Genomic DNA, 17,687 nt, shown 5'->3' with positions numbered 1-17,687 from the left:
CACACTCACTGTGTAGGTGAGGATGACCTCACAGTCCTGGTCCTCTTGCCTCTGGGATTACAGGCGTGCACCCGTGCACCACCACTTCCAGTTTACCGAATGCAGGGGGCAGAGGGTCAAAGCCAGGGCTTCTTGCGCACTAGGCAAGCTCTCTACTGACTCAGCCGTGCCCCACCCTACTCCTCACCCCATTAAGCTGGCTTGGGGTGAAATGCATGCGTACCTTCAGGCCATTATCTCAGAGAACATATTTGGAAAGTGTGCTATATTGATCTGGAAATCTATTTCTGCTTTACAAGAGGCAAAATGGAGGGTTTTGTCGTTGTTTGTTTTTTTTTTTTTTAAACCCTACACAGAGGAGTGAGGTGAAGACAGTAAATTTAAGAATCCTTTTTTTTTTTTTTTCTCTTTCTTTTTTCTTTTTTTTTCGGAGCTGGGGACCGAACCCAGGGCCTTGGGCTTGCTAGGCAAGCGCTCTACCACTGAGCTAAATCCCCAACAGTAAATTTAAGAATCCTAAAGACTAGACGTTGTAGTGCATTTCTTTAATGGCCAGCCAGGACCACACAGTGAAACCCTGTCTAAAGAAGGGGTGGGGCACAGAGCTGAGCCTTTACTGTAAAGTACCATGGCCCCTTGAAGGGAAGAGGCTGGGTTGAGATGAAGTGAGCTTCCATAATCCTTCCCCCATTCCCTTTCCCCTTCTCCTGTGGGCCTCTCACCCTGGCACTTCAAGTCTCTGTGAGGCTAGGCCCTTCTTCTCCCACCGCAGTCCAGCCAGAAGAAGATTTCCCACAGATAGGCAACAACTTTTGGGATAGCCCCCACTCCAGTGGTTCAGGACCCACATGGAGACCATGCTGCACATCTGCTACACATGTTTTGGGGAGACCTAGGTCTAGCCTGTGTATGTTCTTTGGTTGGTGGTTCAGTCTCTTACAGCCCCAAGGGTTCAGGTTACTTGACTCTGTCGGTCTTCCTGTGGAGTTCCTATCCCCTTCGGCCTGCAATCCTTCCTCTATTCTTCTATAAGTCCCCAAGGGTGTGGGTGTCTGTATTTGTATGAATCAGATGCTGGGCGGAGCGTCTCAGAGGACAGCATGCTCCTATCTGCAAGCACAACTGAGTATCATTAAGTGTCGGGATTGGTGCTTGCCCATGGGGAGGGTCTCAAGTTGGGCTGGTTATTGGTTGGCCATTCCTTCAGTCTCTGCTCCATCCCCCGTGTCTGCATTTCCTGTAGACAGGGTAAATTTTGGGTTGAAAGCTTTGTGGGTGGGTAGGTGCCTCTATCACTTCACTGGGGTTCCTGCCTGGCTACAGGAGGTGGCCTCTTCAGGTTCCACATCTCCAGTGTTGTGAGTCATAGCTAAGGCCACCCCCATTGATTCTTGGGCGCCTCCTTTATCCCAGGTCGTCTCATCCTGGAGATGCCCTCCACCTCCTCACCCCCATCAGTTCAGATTTCCATTCATTTTCATAACCATCTCTCCTGCCCTTCCTGACACCTGATCCTGAACCCCCACCCCCATTCATTTCCCCATCTCCCCTCGCTCCCAGCTCCCTCCCTCCATCTGCCACCTATGACTATTCTATTCCCCCTTCTAAGTGAGATTCAAGCTTCCTCGTGTGGGCCTTCCTTCTTTAGGGGACTGTAGGGGAAAGTTTTGTTGTCAGTAAGAGAGATAATATGCAGAGGCATCTGGCGGAGTTCAGAGCAGAGAAAGAAAGAATCAGATTGGCCGTGGCCAGGGCTGTCTGCGAGAGAGCACAGGGCGGGAAAACCATTTGGTTTATAAGGAGGATGAGTAGCCCGGGGAAGGAGGCCCATGAGCAGTGGGGCCCTAGAGTTTAGGGCAGGGAGGAGGTGAGAAAGGCCAGGAGGCTAGCGTGGGAGCTTTGGAATGTATAGTGGGTACTTGTGGTTAGGGACTGAGGGAACCTAGAGGCCACCGTGGGTTTTGATATGCAGTCACAGGTATATGTCAATGGAGAGCCACGTGTTCCTGCCAGAGGCAAGGGAATGTCTCCTGTTAGGAGAACATGAACCTGTTTACAAGTTCCTATGGAATGCTGGCTTTTTTATCTAAGTATCACAAATCCTTCTAGAGTCCATCCTGAGGTTGTTTCTGGACATAGAGACTACCTGAGATCTAACACCACTAAGCCATCTCATCAGGTCCCCATATCTGTCTCACTGGCCTGGGACTTACTGATGTGGCTATGTTAGGTGCTCTAGGGAGTCCAGGGATCCTCCTCCCCAGCTGTGGGTTACAAGTGAGCAGCACCATGCCTGGCTTTTCTACATGAGCGCTGGGTATCAGACTTACGGCCTTCGTTAACTGAGCATCCCCTGCCACCCCTCTAAGCCTCCCCTTAAATGCCGCTCCTCTGCGAGCCGACTACATCTCAGTGTGAGCTTCAGAGGGGACAAACCGGATACACACCAGCGGGAGGAATGAGAGGCAGCACACCTGGAAGATTTGCAGCTGTGTGCCCTATCCAGCTGCATGTCCTTATTTAAGCCGCAGACCTTTCAGTGAAGAGCGAGTGGTCCCTCCCAACTGGAGCACGACTGTCCTAACGTAACCCCAGACCTCATCACTCACACACAGATCTATCCATTGATGGAGCCAGCAGAGGTAGAAACAAGCCCCAGGGCCCGGCTCCCCTCCAACAGTTAACAGTGGCTGTTGCATAAGCTTGGCTTCTCTGCAGGTCGTGGGGCTTGGAGGGCTCCACTATGTAGAAAACATGGAAGCAGCCTAGGGGTGCAGAGTCAAGCGAGTCACAGAATCCAGGCTAAACCCCGAAGCATGTTTACTCTTCAGTTACAGAAATAACAATCCTTGGAAGCCCAGCTTCTGTAAAAACAAAAACAAACTGAGTGTGTGTAATGCCTAGATTAAACCCGGGCCTCTATATATGCTGAACAAGGCATACATGATATCTTGCAAAACAAACTATTTGTTTTTTTATTTTTATTTTTAATTAAGTGTCTGTGTTTGGGTACATGCATATCAGTGCAGCGCCTGTACACGTCTGAGGCATCAGGTGCTCTTGGAGCTGAAGTTACAGGTTGTGAGCCGTGGACTGTGGGTGCTAGGAACCAAACTTAGAGCCTTCCAAACGTGCATGCTCTAAAACACGGAGCCACCACTCCGGCAAATATTTTGCATATGCCCAATTTGCATATTTGCATTTTTTTTGCCTATATTCAATTGTGTGGCTGTCGCCACAATCAATTTTGTAATATTCATGTCACCATGAAGAGAAACCCTGTGCTGGCGAGCTCACTCCCCACTTTCCCCGAAGCCCCGCCTCCTCTGCCTGCAACCATCAATCCGATTTCTATCTGCAGACCTGCTGACCTGTGGCGTCTTCCCACTGATGGAGCCAGAGGATGCATGGCTCTTCCCACTCACTACCTGACTCCAAAGCAATTGCTTTCGTTGGTTTGTTTGACCCAGGTCTTAGCAAGTAGCCCAGGCTGGCTTTGAACTCAAAGTTCTTCTGCTTAAGCCTTTCGAGTGCTTGGATTGTAGGCATGCGCTCCCACAGCAAGCATTCTGTGGCCATCAGGTTGGAGCAGGTATTAGTGCATAGCTCCTCTTTACAGTTGAGCAGTACTCCTGGGACAGCCTCTGTTCGTTTAACAGATAGGCATTTGAGTTATTCCCGCGTTTCACTAGTATGAGTACCGTTAATATGTGCTTTCGTATGGGCGTGTTTTCATTTATCCCCGGAGCAGAATGGCTGGGGCAGTGAGAAACTCTCTGCTTAACTTTCTGAGGACCCATCTGACAGACCTCCTTCCACAGGGGCCGGACCACTTTCCATATCTGCGCAGTGTGTCAGCTTCTGATTTCTGGGCTGGTGAGATCAAGGTCCTCTCATGTTCTTGTGGGTCAGCGTTTTACTCGTGTGTTGGTGGACACGAGGGACTTGTGAGCAGCAGGTTAGCAGGACCTGGGTCTAGGCAGGGACTGTCAGAGGCAGATACCTTCAACACAGTCCTGACCATAAAGGCCGAGGATAGATAAAAATATCCTATCAAACACAGGGGTTCTGGGGATGTGGCCGTGGATGTCTGATACAGTGCTTGCCTAACTCGGATGAGGGATCATTGGTTCAATCTCCATCACTGCATAAAACAAGTGTGATGGCGCACAGTTGTAATCCCAGCACTTAGGAATTAGAGGCAGGAGGATTAGGAGTTACAGGTCATCCTCAGCTACAAAGTGAGGACAGCCTGTGCTACTTAAGACCCTTTCTTAAAAATAAAACAAGATAAAATGGGAGATGGTTCAGCAGATAGAGAGCTTAGAGTGCCAGCATGGAGAACTGAGTTCAGAGTCCCAGAACCTACATAAAAGCCAGAAACGGCTCTCTCTCTCTCTCTCTCTCTCTCTCTCTCTCTCTCTCTCTCTCTCTCTCTCTCTCTCTCTCTGTGTGTGTGTGTGTGTGTGTGTGTGTGTGTGTAATCCTGGTGTTCCCACGGCAAGATGAGTGGCCGAGATGACAGTTCGGAGGCCACCGAGCCTGCTGCGCACGGCAACACCTCAGAAAAGGCGGCAGGCGAGGACAAATGTCGAGGTTGTTCTCTGACCTATGGCGATGTACACACCCTCTCCTCACCCCACCCACAGCATAACACTCTCCTACAGCATCCCCCTACCCCAGCGTGAAGGATAGAATCAAAGTAAGTGGGCAGAGGATGCAGCTTGGTGATAGAATGAGTTAGAGCCTTAGGATGTGCAAAGCCCTGGACTTAGAATGTGGACACACACCCAAAGATAACCCAGGGCCATCCCTGGAGGCTGGGAGTGATCCTGGGTTCTGGATGAGAATCTGCTTTTTCTTCTGGTGTGTATTGTAATTTGGAAGGAAAACTGCACCCCGAGGATTCCTGGAGGCCATCCCCGATTGCTTAGAATCTGAAGGACTGTTCCAACCCCTGAGAAAAGGCTAGGACTATTGTCTACATGACTATCCTCATTCTTACGTACCCAGGGGCTGCCTGGAGCTGGCAGGAGCTGGCAGGAGCTGGCAGGAACTGGCAGGTTGGCTGTCCATCAGAGCCAGAATTGCAGCCTGTATTTTTGGCTCTGCTGGGAAGTAAGAGGGGACAAGCAGCCTAATAGATACCCAGAGGGGACAGGATCACCCCAGGCTCAGTGCTCTTTTGTCTGTAGCTTGGCTGGGAGGTGAGTAGGCAGGCTACAGACCTAGGCCCAACAGCTGCAATTGGATATTCTCTCCCTCTGTGCTTTCAGTCTATAAATAGATCTCAGGCAGGGCTAGAGGCCAGACTCAAACTCTTAACCTCCACCAAACACACAGGCAGCTTCTGCACCCCTTGGCCTTTAGACCAGTGATACGCCTTGTCCTTGGGTGTGAATGCAGGAGCTGGGGAAATGCTTTAGTGGGTAAAAAGCAATTGCTGTGCAAGCATGAGGATCTGAGTTCAAATCCTTAGAACCTACAAAAAAGCTGGATATGGTAAGTAAGCATCTGTAATCCCAGCATTCCTACAGGGAGATGGAAAGTGAAGACAGAAACTCGTGGGCCAACTAGCATAGTGTATGGAAAGGAAAACAACAAATCCAGACTCGTACACACACACACACACACACACACACACACACAGAGAGAGAGAGAGAGAGAGAGAGAGAGAGAGAGAGAGAGAGAGAGAGGACAGTACCTACACTGTTCACAAACACCTGCACCTACACTAAATGCCCTGACTTAAAGCCAAGGCACAGGGTCCTCAAGCTTTCTTTGCCACCTTTTATATGCTAATTCCGTAAGGTTTTGCACAAACCTTCTGCAGCCTTATCGTCCACCCCACTCTCCTGCCTCAGCAGTTTGAGAGTAGACACTTCCGTCCATCCAGGCTTCTAGGGCCACACAGATGGTAGCAAATATGGATACCCTGGTCTGGAAGCCTTGCAGAGGCAGGCAGGGTGCTCCCAGGTTCCAGGAGGCTGGACAGAGCGTCTCCATTGCCAGCTTGCTCCTGACTCCCCTGTGGCTCAATTCTCTAATTCCTAGGGCCTGAGGAGACGCCTGACATCGATGGAGAGGGGGCTTCTGCAGCTTACTAAAGACACATGCAAGTGTAGATGTGCCCAGCCCTCCTCCTGTCCTGATCCATTTATTGCTCGTAAGGTCTCTCTCTCTCTCTCTCTCTCTCTCTCTCTCTCTCTGGGTGTGTGTGTGTGTGTGTGTGTGTGTGCCAGTGCAATATCACATGTCTTTCCCAGCCACTCTCTACCTTATTTTTTGAGACAGCATCTCTCACTGGGACCCGAAACCAATTCAACTAGACTGGCAGGCCTGCGGTCACCCCCCCCCCCCCCGCCTGACTGCACAGACAGGCACATGCGACCACCCCTGGCTTTTGTTCATGGATTCTGGAGATCCCAACCCAGATCCTCATATGTTTGTGTGTCGAGCGCTGTCTCCACTGAGCCGCCGCCCATCCTAGGTCCTTGCTTTGACAATCCTCTCCGGTCTGTGCTCGCATCCGGCAGGACGGGTGTGCATTGTGCTGGAATTCCTGTTTCTCAGATGGTGAGGGGCTTCGCCCAGATTCCCTTCTCCTTTCCCATATCCTCTCAAGTCATCTTGACTTATCCCCCCATGTGTCTGTGTGTGGTACGCGTGCACAAGTATGCTCGAGCCTGTTGTTCTCCACCGTATTCAATGTGGCAGGGTCTCAAGGTGAACCCAAAGATCACCAATACGACTGTCGGTCTAACTAATCAGCTTACTCCAGGGATCCCCCCTCTCTGATTCCTGAGTTCATACCCATCAGGCACTTATGTGGGTGCTGGGGATCCAAACGCTGGTCCTTGTGTGCTCAGTGGTTTTACCTCCAAAGCCATTTTCCCAGTCTTCATCTTCTGTCTTTCCAGCCTTCATCAGCGGGTAGGAGTCCCACACACTGCATGTGCCCTCATCTGGGTAGGGGCTGCTCTTGCTCCCCTAGTCCCTGTGTTTGTAAGTGGAATTCTCACTGCTGGGTGCTGGATGAAGGCCTAACCAGCCTTTTTGACACAAGTTGGGAAGTAGAGGGCCAGTTACCCTGGGAACCCTCCAGTGACCCAGTCTCTGCATTCTCTTACAGGCACTGTGATGTCCGGGGAGATGGACAAACCGCTCATCAGTCGCCGCTTGGTGGACAGTGATGGCAGTCTGGCTGAGGTCCCCAAGGAGGCTCCCAAAGTGGGCATCCTGGGCAGCGGGGATTTTGCCCGGTCCCTGGCCACACGCCTGGTGGGCTCTGGCTTCAGTGTGGTGGTGGGAAGCCGTAACCCCAAACGCACTGCCGGCCTCTTCCCCTCCTTAGCCCAAGTGACTTTCCAGGAGGAGGCCGTGAGCTCTCCAGAGGTCATCTTTGTGGCCGTGTTCCGGGAGCACTACTCCTCACTGTGCAGTCTTGCTGACCAGTTGGCTGGCAAGATCCTAGTGGATGTAAGCAACCCCACGGAGAAGGAGCGTCTTCAGCACCGCCAGTCGAACGCCGAGTACCTGGCCTCCCTCTTCCCTGCCTGCACTGTGGTCAAGGCCTTCAACGTCATCTCTGCATGGGCCCTACAGGCTGGCCCAAGGGATGGGAACAGGCAGGTAGGTACCAGGGAATGGCAGCCAGCATCCCTCACGCCAACCTAAAAAATCCCGTCTTACGCAGCAGGAAGATGAAGCTTGGAGACATTAATGATCTTAGCCCAGAGCTGGTTGAGTTGGAATTTGAACCCTACTATATAAGTAGGATGGGATCCATGAATTTTTTTGAGGTGGGAACTGGGTTTCCTCAGAGTAAGGAGGGAGAGATGATAACTATTGACTTGGAAGTCAAGGAGATATTTTGGGTCTGGACACAGTGGGCAAAATACATGCTAGGCAACCAGTAGAACCCAAGTTTAGCTCCCTAGCAGCCACATAGAAACTGGATGTGGTGGCTGCAACTCCAGCGCTTAGGGAGGTGGGGATGGAGGGGGCAGAGATAGGGGTCCCTGGAGCTTGGTAGCCAATCAGTCTAACAGAGAGATTCAGGTTCAGTGGGATATAGAGAAAGGGGGATAGAATGAGAGATCTTACTCTCGTTTCCTTTCTGTTGCTGTGATAAAACACTCCATCTGAAAGCAACTTAGCGGGCAAAGGCTTCTTTCAGCTTACAGGTCCCAGTCCGTCCTCGTAGTAAGTCGGGTAAGGACCCAGGCCTGTCTGCCATTCCATGCAGCATCACCTCTGTGCAGAGAACTCACTCACAGCCAAGGAAGGGCAGCAGAAACCACAGAGGAATGCTGTTTGCTGGCTCATTCAGGCTCATGGTTAGCATGCTATCTTACACAGCTCAGGACCTGTGGACCTAGGAAAGGTGCCGCCCATGGTGGGCTCAGCCCTCCTGCATCAATTAACAAGGCATTTCCACCTCCCTAGACATACCCACAGGACAATCTGATCTGGACATTTCCTTAATTGAGGAGCTCCTCAGGTGACTTAATGGCCACGTTGACAGTTAACGTTGACTAGGACAGAGGGCTTGGAGGGGACAGGTCAAGAAGACTTGCTTGAAACATCTAAGACCCTCAAATGCCCTTAGACTCAGGCTCAGGAAGTAGAGAAGACAATCTGAAAAAAAAAAAAAAAACCACAAAACACCACCATCACAACCACCACCACCACCAACACCAACAACAAAACCCCAAGGCTCTGAGACCTCAGTCTGTTCATCTGAAAAATGGGTGTCATAGTACTGACCTGCAGGCCGTTCAGGAGACTGATAATCCTACGTAGATGACTAGTTGCCCAGGTAATATTTGAGACTAGGTGGACCTCAGCTGTGTCAACAAGGGCCCTCAGGGTTCTTGGGGACCTGAGGACACCAATGTGTCTTCCACTGGAGCTCAGGAAGCATAGTGGACTTACAGGCTGAGATTGCAGGCAGTGTGGGGACTGAGGTCTCTGGGGAACCAAGGGATAGCCTCATAGTGAACACCTCTGCACTGAAGGATGAGGTCTGCAGTTGCTGCTACACATTCAGGGGCCACATGTAAGATGCGGTCACTTAGCACTTAGCCCTCAGAAGCAGCTGCCCAGAGGTGACAGGGCCTGCCTGCCTGACCATGTAGCATGACAGCAATGCCGTTGAGCCAGCAGGACACTCACAGGAGAGCTTTGTCTCTTCCAGCAGTGAGTCTCGAGGGGAGGCCACAGGGACTCTGGGAACATCCATGGGTGGAGCATTAGAGCCATCTTAAACTTCCACTCACAGGAACCGGTACCTGCCCCTCTGTGCCTCAGTTTCTTCACCTCACTGAGGAGTGCGATCCTGGTGGTCACCATAGCCTCGCCCACACCTGTGACTCGGGACAACTGTCCCCTTCTCTCCTACAGGTGCTCATCTGCGGTGACCAGCTGGAAGCCAAGCACACCGTCTCAGAGATGGCGCGCGCCATGGGTTTCACCCCACTGGACATGGGATCCCTGGCCTCAGCGAGGGAGGTAGAGGCCATACCCCTGCGCCTCCTTCCATCCTGGAAGGTGCCCACCCTCCTGGCCCTGGGGCTCTTTGTGTGCTTCTATGCCTACAACTTCATCCGGGACGTTCTACAGCCGTACATCCGGAAAGATGAGAACAAGTTCTACAAGATGCCCCTGTCTGTGGTCAACACCACGCTACCCTGTGTGGCTTACGTGCTGCTGTCCCTGGTTTACCTGCCTGGTGTGCTGGCAGCTGCCCTTCAGCTGAGGAGGGGGACCAAGTACCAGCGCTTCCCAGACTGGCTGGACCATTGGCTGCAGCACCGCAAGCAGATCGGGCTACTCAGCTTCTTCTTCGCCATGCTGCACGCTCTCTACAGCTTCTGCCTACCGCTGCGCCGCTCCCACCGCTATGATCTGGTCAACCTGGCTGTGAAGCAGGTACAACCTCTCCCCCATCCAACCCCCACTCTTCCTGGGAGCTGGCTGGGAACCAGTGTGTCTGTCCTCGCTCACACAGAATTAAGCAAGGCAAGGCCGAGGGAGAGCAGGTGCTTAGAAGTCCTTGAGCACTGAGGAGGAGGGCATTGCAGGGAGAGAGGTGCCCATGTATATGTGTGTGTGTGTGTGTGTGTGTGGTGGAGGGGATCAGTGCACACATGTACATGAGTGTGTGTGTGTGCGTGTGTGTGTTTGTGTGTGTGTGTTTGTGTGTGTAACTGAGAAGGGAAAAAAATAATAATCACGAGTTCTTCCAAAGGAGCTCACTATGCTCCAGGCACACTAGAAGAGCCGCACAAACCCGTGGTGGATTCCTCTGTCCCCTTCCCCATTCATTCCTTAAGGCAAGTGCTATACTATACTGATCTTTACAGATGAGAAAAAACAAGGCACTGAGAGGTTATGTAATTAGACTGAAGACACACAGGAGTGTTGGGAACCGGAACTGGTCATTCTAGACAAGAGCCACGCTTGTGCCCATATTACTTTCCGCAGAAAAGTGAACCAAATTAACAGCTGAGTAAATGATCTTAGAATTTGCGTCATTCATTCATTCATTCATTCATTCTTCACCAGGCACTTGCTCTATAAGGCCCTGTTGCCACAGGTATGAGTAAGAGAGGCTTCAGTCGTTATGCAATGGCACAGAGACCTGAAGGCCAGAGCGCCAGACTCATCCTCCATCGCTGGTTAGAACCTAGACTGGATTGGGAGGGGGTGCGTGACTCAGCCAGGACAGTGCCTGCGTGAGTGTGAAGCCTGCTTTGAGTCCCACATAAACTGGAGATGGCGGTGAATGCTTGTAAGAGCAGAACTCAGGAGGTGGAGGCAGGAGAATCAGAAGTTGAAGGCTATCCTTGGCTACTTACTGAGTTGGAGGCTAGCCTGAGCTACATGCGGCCCTGTCTTAAAAACAAAATAATGAAATAGTGTAACTAATCAATACAAATAGAGCAATCAATACAAGTGTCAACCTCTTTTGTCCTGGGGTCCTGATGTGTGAGTCCTTGTCTTTCTTAGTGTTATCAGTTTTCATGCTCTGTACTGTTGCCGTTGCTTATCTTGCTGTTGTTGTTGTTGTTGTTTTATGGTTGTTTTATCGTGCTAGGGATAAAATCCAGGATCTCCCATAAGCTAAACAAGTTCTCTGCCACTGAGTTATATCCCCAACCTCCTTTTGCTTTGTTTTGGTATCCTTTTTAGAATATTGAGACGGGATCTCACTAAGTTGCTTGGGGTATCCTTGAAGATACCAGAATCCTCTGGACTCTGAAGTCCAGAAGTTGTAATCCTACAGCCTCAGCTTCCTAAGGTAGCTGAGCTTACACACCTCTACCATCTGGTGTGGGGACCCTGTTCTACTGAATGGGCTTCAGGCGGAGTGTCCGGCTCTGGAGATGGTGGGTGCAGGGGCTGAAGCCCTGGGTGTTCAGCCTTCTCTGCCAGGTCAGCTTTTGTCCAGCTAGAGAGGAAAAAGGAAAGGCTGACCTGCTCCCAGTGCACAAAGGAAACCACGGTCCCCAGTCCCAACTGCCTAATTTCTGTTCTCTGTGTATGTGTGTGCACATAACTGTGTGCCTGTGCACATGCATATGTGTGCACATAACTGTGTCCCTGTGCACGTGGAGGCAGAGGACAGCCTAGGCTGTTGTCTTAGTTTGGGTTTTATTGCAGTGAAGAGACACCATGACCAAGGTTACTTTTTTAAAGGACAACATTTACTTGGGGCTGGCTTACAGGTTCATCATGGTCAGAAACATGGCAGTGTGCAGACAGGCATGGTAATGGAGGAGAAACTGAGAGTTCTACATCATGATATGAAGGCAGCCAGGAGAGGACTGTTCACGGGAGGCAGAGCTCAAGCACTAGGGGCCTTCAAAGCCCACCCCCACAGTGATGAACCTCCTCTAACAAGGCCACGCCCATTCCAACAAGGCCACATCTCCTGAGAGTGCCACCTCCCATGGGCAAGCGTATTCAAACCACCACGGTTGTCAACCCTTAGGCAACCCTGTTGCGGTAAATATTAAAAATATCCACAAACCCTCAATAGCCGGCATCGTGGAGCCATATGGCATTAGCGGGGTAAATTCATCTCAGCGGTGGCCGCCGCTCTGGCTCTCTGCCTCCAAACTCTACCCACATTCCCAGAGTCCTAATGGTTATAGTATCAACTCCCAGCAACCCGTTAAAATCAAGACTCAGTAAGTTTGTAATTTAGCAATCAGATTTATCTCAGTAAATTTACACTCCACAAAACATTCGCACAATAAACTCACAACCAATTGATAATGATATAAACTGCCCTCCAACATAAGATAAATTGACCTATAAAAATCCATCCCTTAAGAAATATTCATAACTACCTGTGGCCATTTAAGGCCACACATATCTGGGTTGTCCTTCTCTGCCTCCCTCCATCTTGGTTCTTCTCTTTTCTCCTCTCTCTTCCCTTACCAAAGTTCTGTCCCCGCCCTACCCCTCCGTGTTGGGTGTTGTTCTTGCTGTTTGGGGAACTTTGTTTTGTTTTTTGAGACAAGGTCTCTCCCTTGCCTGAAACTTGCTGAGTGGATTAAGCTGTCTGCGAGGGAGACTAAGGGTTCCACGTGTCTCTGCTTTCCCAGTGCTGGGGTGACAAGCATGTGTCATGTCCAGATTTTTTTTTTTTTTACATAGGTTCAAGTGATCCGACCCAGGTCCTTATGCCATTGACTTGAGCCTCCTCCCCTCCCTCTTAATTCTCTCGATTCTCTGCCTGGCCCAGATCCTCCTCTTTGATGTTGTATTAACCCACTGTTGCCCTCATGCCAACTTCACGGTCATAGTAAATGGTCTCACCCTTACAGGACATGGTCTGACCCCCTAAAAAGGGGTTTGAGCTGTTTTGCCAAATTCTCCAAGGCTGATGGAGCCTGTCATAGCAAGGTTGGGGTTTCGCATACCAAAGCCTATCGGTGAGGAGCTGATTCAACCCGGATGATTTAGGCTGGTGGGCCACTGATCGGCTGCACCTTTGGGTCCCAGGCATGGACTCTGTTGGGGAATGTTATATTCAGTCCCTGAAGCCTTATCCACTGGAAGCAGTCACTCTCGTCTGCCGCTGGTCACCTCAGACAGTGCCTCCCTGTGGTCGCTGCTCACACTGGCTGCTGTAGGGCCTTAACACAGGCACAGGAAACTCGTCAGAGACAGATCCCTGTGCTCTCTGACCAGCAGCCTGGCCGACTTGCCAAGTTCCACGTTCAGTAACACTCAGACCCTCAGGCGTGTTCCCTGCACTTCCCTGCTCATCACTTCAGAGCAGGGGGTGGGGCCACCAGTTTCGCAAGCCACTGTTGACTACACTGCAGTTATACAAAGCCAGACTTGTGATATTAACCACCTGAGCTCAGCCAGCCGATGAGTAACGAGTGAACAGCAGACCACGTGGCGATGACTCGCTTAGCCACCACCAGCCATGAGTCAGTCTTGTCTGGGGGCTGCTATAGCATGGACCTGTGCCCTCTGCAAGGTCGGGTCAGTCTCTCTCCACTAGCAAACGCTGCTCCGGCTGATTTTACCACATCGTGATTACCGGCAAAATCCCGGCTTGTTTGGCTCTGTCGGCTCAAGAAAATCAGGTCCAGAGATGGTGTTTCAAAGCCCCACACGGCTAGCGGCCAGGAGAGAAGCAGGTCTCCCAGCTGGTCCTTTGGTGGTTTTCAGATACCAATATGAAGAAGCCTACCCCAAAATAACACAGAGTGGGGAGTGGGGGTGGAGGAGTGGGGGAACTGGTGGTGCGGCTCAGTGGGCGGAGTGCTTGCTTACTGTGCTCAAAGCCCCAGGTTCCACCCAGCACCACTTACAACCTGACAGTGTGGTGCGAGCTTCAGGCCACGGCACTTGCTTGGAAAGTGGAGGCAGGAGGGTCAGAGTTCCAGGTCATCCTTGGCTACACTGTGAGTTGGAGGTCAGCCTGAGCTACATGAGACCCTGTCTCAAAAAAAAAAAAAAAAACAAAAACAAAAACGAAGAAACCAGGCCATCATCGGGTTACACTCTCCAGGCAGAGAGGCCACGCATGGCGTTCTCTTGGTTTATTTAGTTCCTAAGCTTTGCAGCCATTTTTGCTTAGCCCCTGGATTCGTTTTTAATATTTTATGCCAGTAACGGGCTTATGTGAGTTTTGTTTTTTTTCCCCTGCTGAAGTAGTCACACACACACACACACACACACACACACACACGACTCACTCTGTTAGGAGAGGCAGCCTGCTCAGTGCTCTGTTCTCGGGGGAAGGCTTTATTGCTTTTCCGATGGCAGATTAAAGCACCAGTATTCAGTCTGACGTGGGCCATGGCGACAGTCCTAATGGAAGGACCTTGATCTAAGTTCTTCCCCATCGGGCGCTGGGTCAGGGAGTGCCAGGGGGTGAGGAGGGAGACCTCGGGGTTGGCAGGACATCCCTGAAGTACCTGAGTTGCTGCAGCTCAGGGGAGACACAACTTAGAAGGTGTTCATTCCCGGTTTTTGCAGCTTGGGGCTCCGCACACAGTAGGGACTTCCTAAGTGCTTGCTGAACTAATGCTTAGCACACAGTAGGGACTTCCTGAGTGCTTGCTGAACTAACTGGCGAAGGGATGTCAGTCTGTTACCTGGCAATGGTTGAGCCGGTTCTCTGTGCCTCAGAGAGAAGGACACGTGGGAAGGAGGAGGTCTGAGGGTTTTGAGTTTGGAGACAACGGCAGGGAGGGGATGTCGTTGAGTGTCACTGTGTCCTGAGCACAAGCCAGTAATGAAGCAGGTTAAAACAGGCTGGGAGGAGAGGCAGCAGGCAGAGCTGTGGGTCCAGGGAGAGGGATGCAGCCTCGAAACAGTACCTTTCCACTGTCCTGAACCATGGGTGCTGGGAGACAATGGGGTACGGCTGTACTTAGAGAGCAAATATGTCTTTGGTTGGTGGGGTTTGAAATATGAGTCAAAGTCTCAATGTGTAGGCCAGGCTAGGTTTGAACTGATGATCCTCCCGATTCAGCATATCAAGTGCTGGGATTATAGGCACGGACCACCAGGCCCAGCTGAGGGTCTGTATATCCTGTCAATCTCTCTGATCTCTTACCCTGGGGTGACCCTTATGGTTGGCCAGCAGCCAGGAAGGGAGCCATGACTTGAGAAAGCAACGCGGCCTTTGTCTTGTTTCTTTGATCCCTACAATGAGCTCACAGTGCTCTCTATCTTGAGTATTCCAGAGATTACTAACTTTTAAAAGATTGGTTATTTGTTTGTTTGTTTGTTTGCTTATTGTTTCTCTGTCCTGGCTGTCTTGAGACTCACTCTGTAGACCAGACTGACCTCGAAGTCACAGAGCTCTGCCTGCCTCCGCCTTCCAAGAGCTGGGACTGAAGACCTGCACTGCCACCGCCCTGCTTAGATTTATTTTTATTTACTTGTGCATGTGCGTATATGAGTATGTGCACATGAGTGCAAGTGCACATGAAGAACAAGCGGGGGGAGGGGGCAGATCAGAGCCCCTGGAGTGGAAGTTGTAGGTGGTAGCGAGCTGCCTGACTTGGGTGCTGAGAACCAAACTTGGCTCCTCCCCAAGAGCAGCAAATGCTTGTAACCGCTGAGCCTTCTCTGCAGCCACGGTGAACGGCTTTCATGTGCCTCGCACACATTAGCCATCCAGCAGAGCGTGAACCTAACTGTGGCTCTCTTGTCCTTTGGTGCTTAGTCACACGTGTTCTAGGGTGCCCCTTGGCTACAGCAGTCATGGTTTTCCTCTTGTCAGGTCCTGGCCAACAAGAGCCGCCTCTGGGTTGAGGAAGAAGTCTGGCGGATGGAGATATACCTGTCCCTGGGTGTGCTGGCTCTGGGCATGCTGTCACTGCTGGCGGTTACCTCGATCCCTTCCATTGCAAACTCACTCAACTGGAAGGAGTTCAGCTTTGTGCAGGTAAAGCAGATTCCCCTTGAGAGCCAGCTGCAGCTTGGCCCTGGTCATTAGCAGGGCACTGGGTTGTGAGCTGAGAACTTCCCACTTTGCAGGGTCCCCCAGCCTCCTGTCTTGCTCCAGCTTGCTCAGGACAAGTTAATCTTTCTGACTCTAGGAGGTCTGTCACGTAGAGGCTCTGACAAGAATGGAGGACAGATCGCGGAACCTGGGCTGAACCTACTCAGGGGACACGGTGCTCCCATACAGAGTCATTGCAGAATCCTGGTGTACCTAGGAAGCAGTGAGCTGGGACTTAGCTTGGAAACTCTGCCAGCTCACATCCTCGGCTCAGTTCGTGCTCTGTCCCCATGTGGGGAAGGTGGGAGCTAAGTGTGAGACCTGCTGTGTGATGGGATCAAACAGGGTTTCCTAAATGGCGCTTACCGGTAGAGTATCTGCCAAGCGTGTGAAAGGCTCATACTTCAATCTCATGGCAGATAGATAGATAGATAGATAGATAGATAGATAGATAGATAGATAGATAGATAGATGGGTGGGTGGGTGGGTGGGTGGGTGGATGGATAGATAGATACATAGATACATAGATACATAGATACATAGATACATAGATAGATGGGTGAATGGATAGATAGATAGATAGACAGACAGACAGATAGATAGATGGGGAGATAGGTAGGTACGTATGTACACAGACATATAGACATACATACAGACAGACAGATGATAGATAACTAGGCAGATAGAGATAGATGAGATAGTAAGTGGACTCACGTTGGTATACGTGTATGAATGGGTGATAGATGAATGAGTGCATGTGTGAATTGATGGTGATGGGCAGACAGACAGATGGACACACAGACATGATAGTACTCCAATAGATTATGGATTTACTCCCCCAAAGAGAGTCGCGGTGTACATTGACACACTGGAGATTCTAGTGTGCTTCATACACACAGACTTCTGATAAGCAGGTATCTGTGAACACTGCCACGTTGACTCTGTCTCTCAGATGACAGCTGTCGACATTCAGGGAGCCAGTGCTGCTGGGAAAGGGTCTCCTTGGCATCCTTCAAGGCAGTGGCCACTGAGCATACACCACACACCAGGCCGCACTCCAGGCTAGGGATGCAGTTGGGATGCACTCCTTGTAAGGGACACACCACCCACCTGGGGGACTTGTCTCAAATTCCCTGGGCACCTTCCGCTATTCTTCATAAAGCACACAAGGGTCAGCCCCTGCAGACCAACCCGTCCCTCCGGTGGATGAGGCTGTCTCGTCATGGCTCCTGCCGGTTGTATCAGGGCAGAGAACAGTCTCATATCCACCCCAACTGTCAACCAAAATCTGTCGTAGTTTCTCTGTTCAGCAAGGACTCAGAGGGACAGTGACAGAATGCTGCTCTTATGTAACCCAAATTAATTCTTTGTGACTAAGGACCCTTAGCGTACCTTAGAACCAAACAGTTGCGGTTGGTTTTTAAATCATGGCTGTGAATCTCAAGGGCTCTGCTTCTCCCAGAAGGCCCCTGGAGGAGGGCTCAGGGCTGACGCACGCTGGCCTAAGAGGGTGGGGAGGAAAGGACTTTTCTTGATCTGGGACTAATCCCATACCCAAATCTTGGATTTTTCTCTTCCCGCCTCAAGTATTCTGGGTATGTGGTTTGGCTACAATTAAAATAGGCTGTGGGTCGCTTCCCTTTCCAGAAAGTTCTTTCCTTAAGCAGCTATAGATTACATGCTCCGGCTCTGGCTGCTG

The 17,687-nt window shown here is 51.0% G+C and overlaps 1 protein-coding gene across 9 annotated transcripts in view; it reads left to right on the top strand.

The window, feature by feature from the left end:
* The window catches only part of Steap3 (STEAP3 metalloreductase), a 45,206-nt gene that overhangs the window by 21,485 nt on the left and 6,034 nt on the right, over positions 1 to 17,687 (top strand). For 5 of the 9 annotated variants that reach the window (XM_087579905.1, NM_133314.2, XM_087579908.1 and 2 more), the window contains 3 exon segments: positions 7,133 to 7,632; positions 9,406 to 9,933; positions 15,767 to 15,931. In XM_087579905.1, coding sequence (XP_087436031.1) covers positions 7,133 to 7,632; positions 9,406 to 9,933; positions 15,767 to 15,931 — 1,193 coding nt within the window. 9 annotated transcript variants of the gene reach the window in all.

This window comes from Rattus norvegicus, chromosome 13 (assembly GCF_021556685.1).
Source record: "Rattus norvegicus strain SHRSP/BbbUtx chromosome 13, alternate assembly SHRSP_T2T, whole genome shotgun sequence".
In the NCBI taxonomy this organism is placed as follows: domain Eukaryota; kingdom Metazoa; phylum Chordata; class Mammalia; order Rodentia; family Muridae; genus Rattus; species Rattus norvegicus.
The sequence above is the reverse complement of the archived record's forward strand: the minus strand, read 5'-3'. Positions and strand labels throughout refer to the sequence as shown.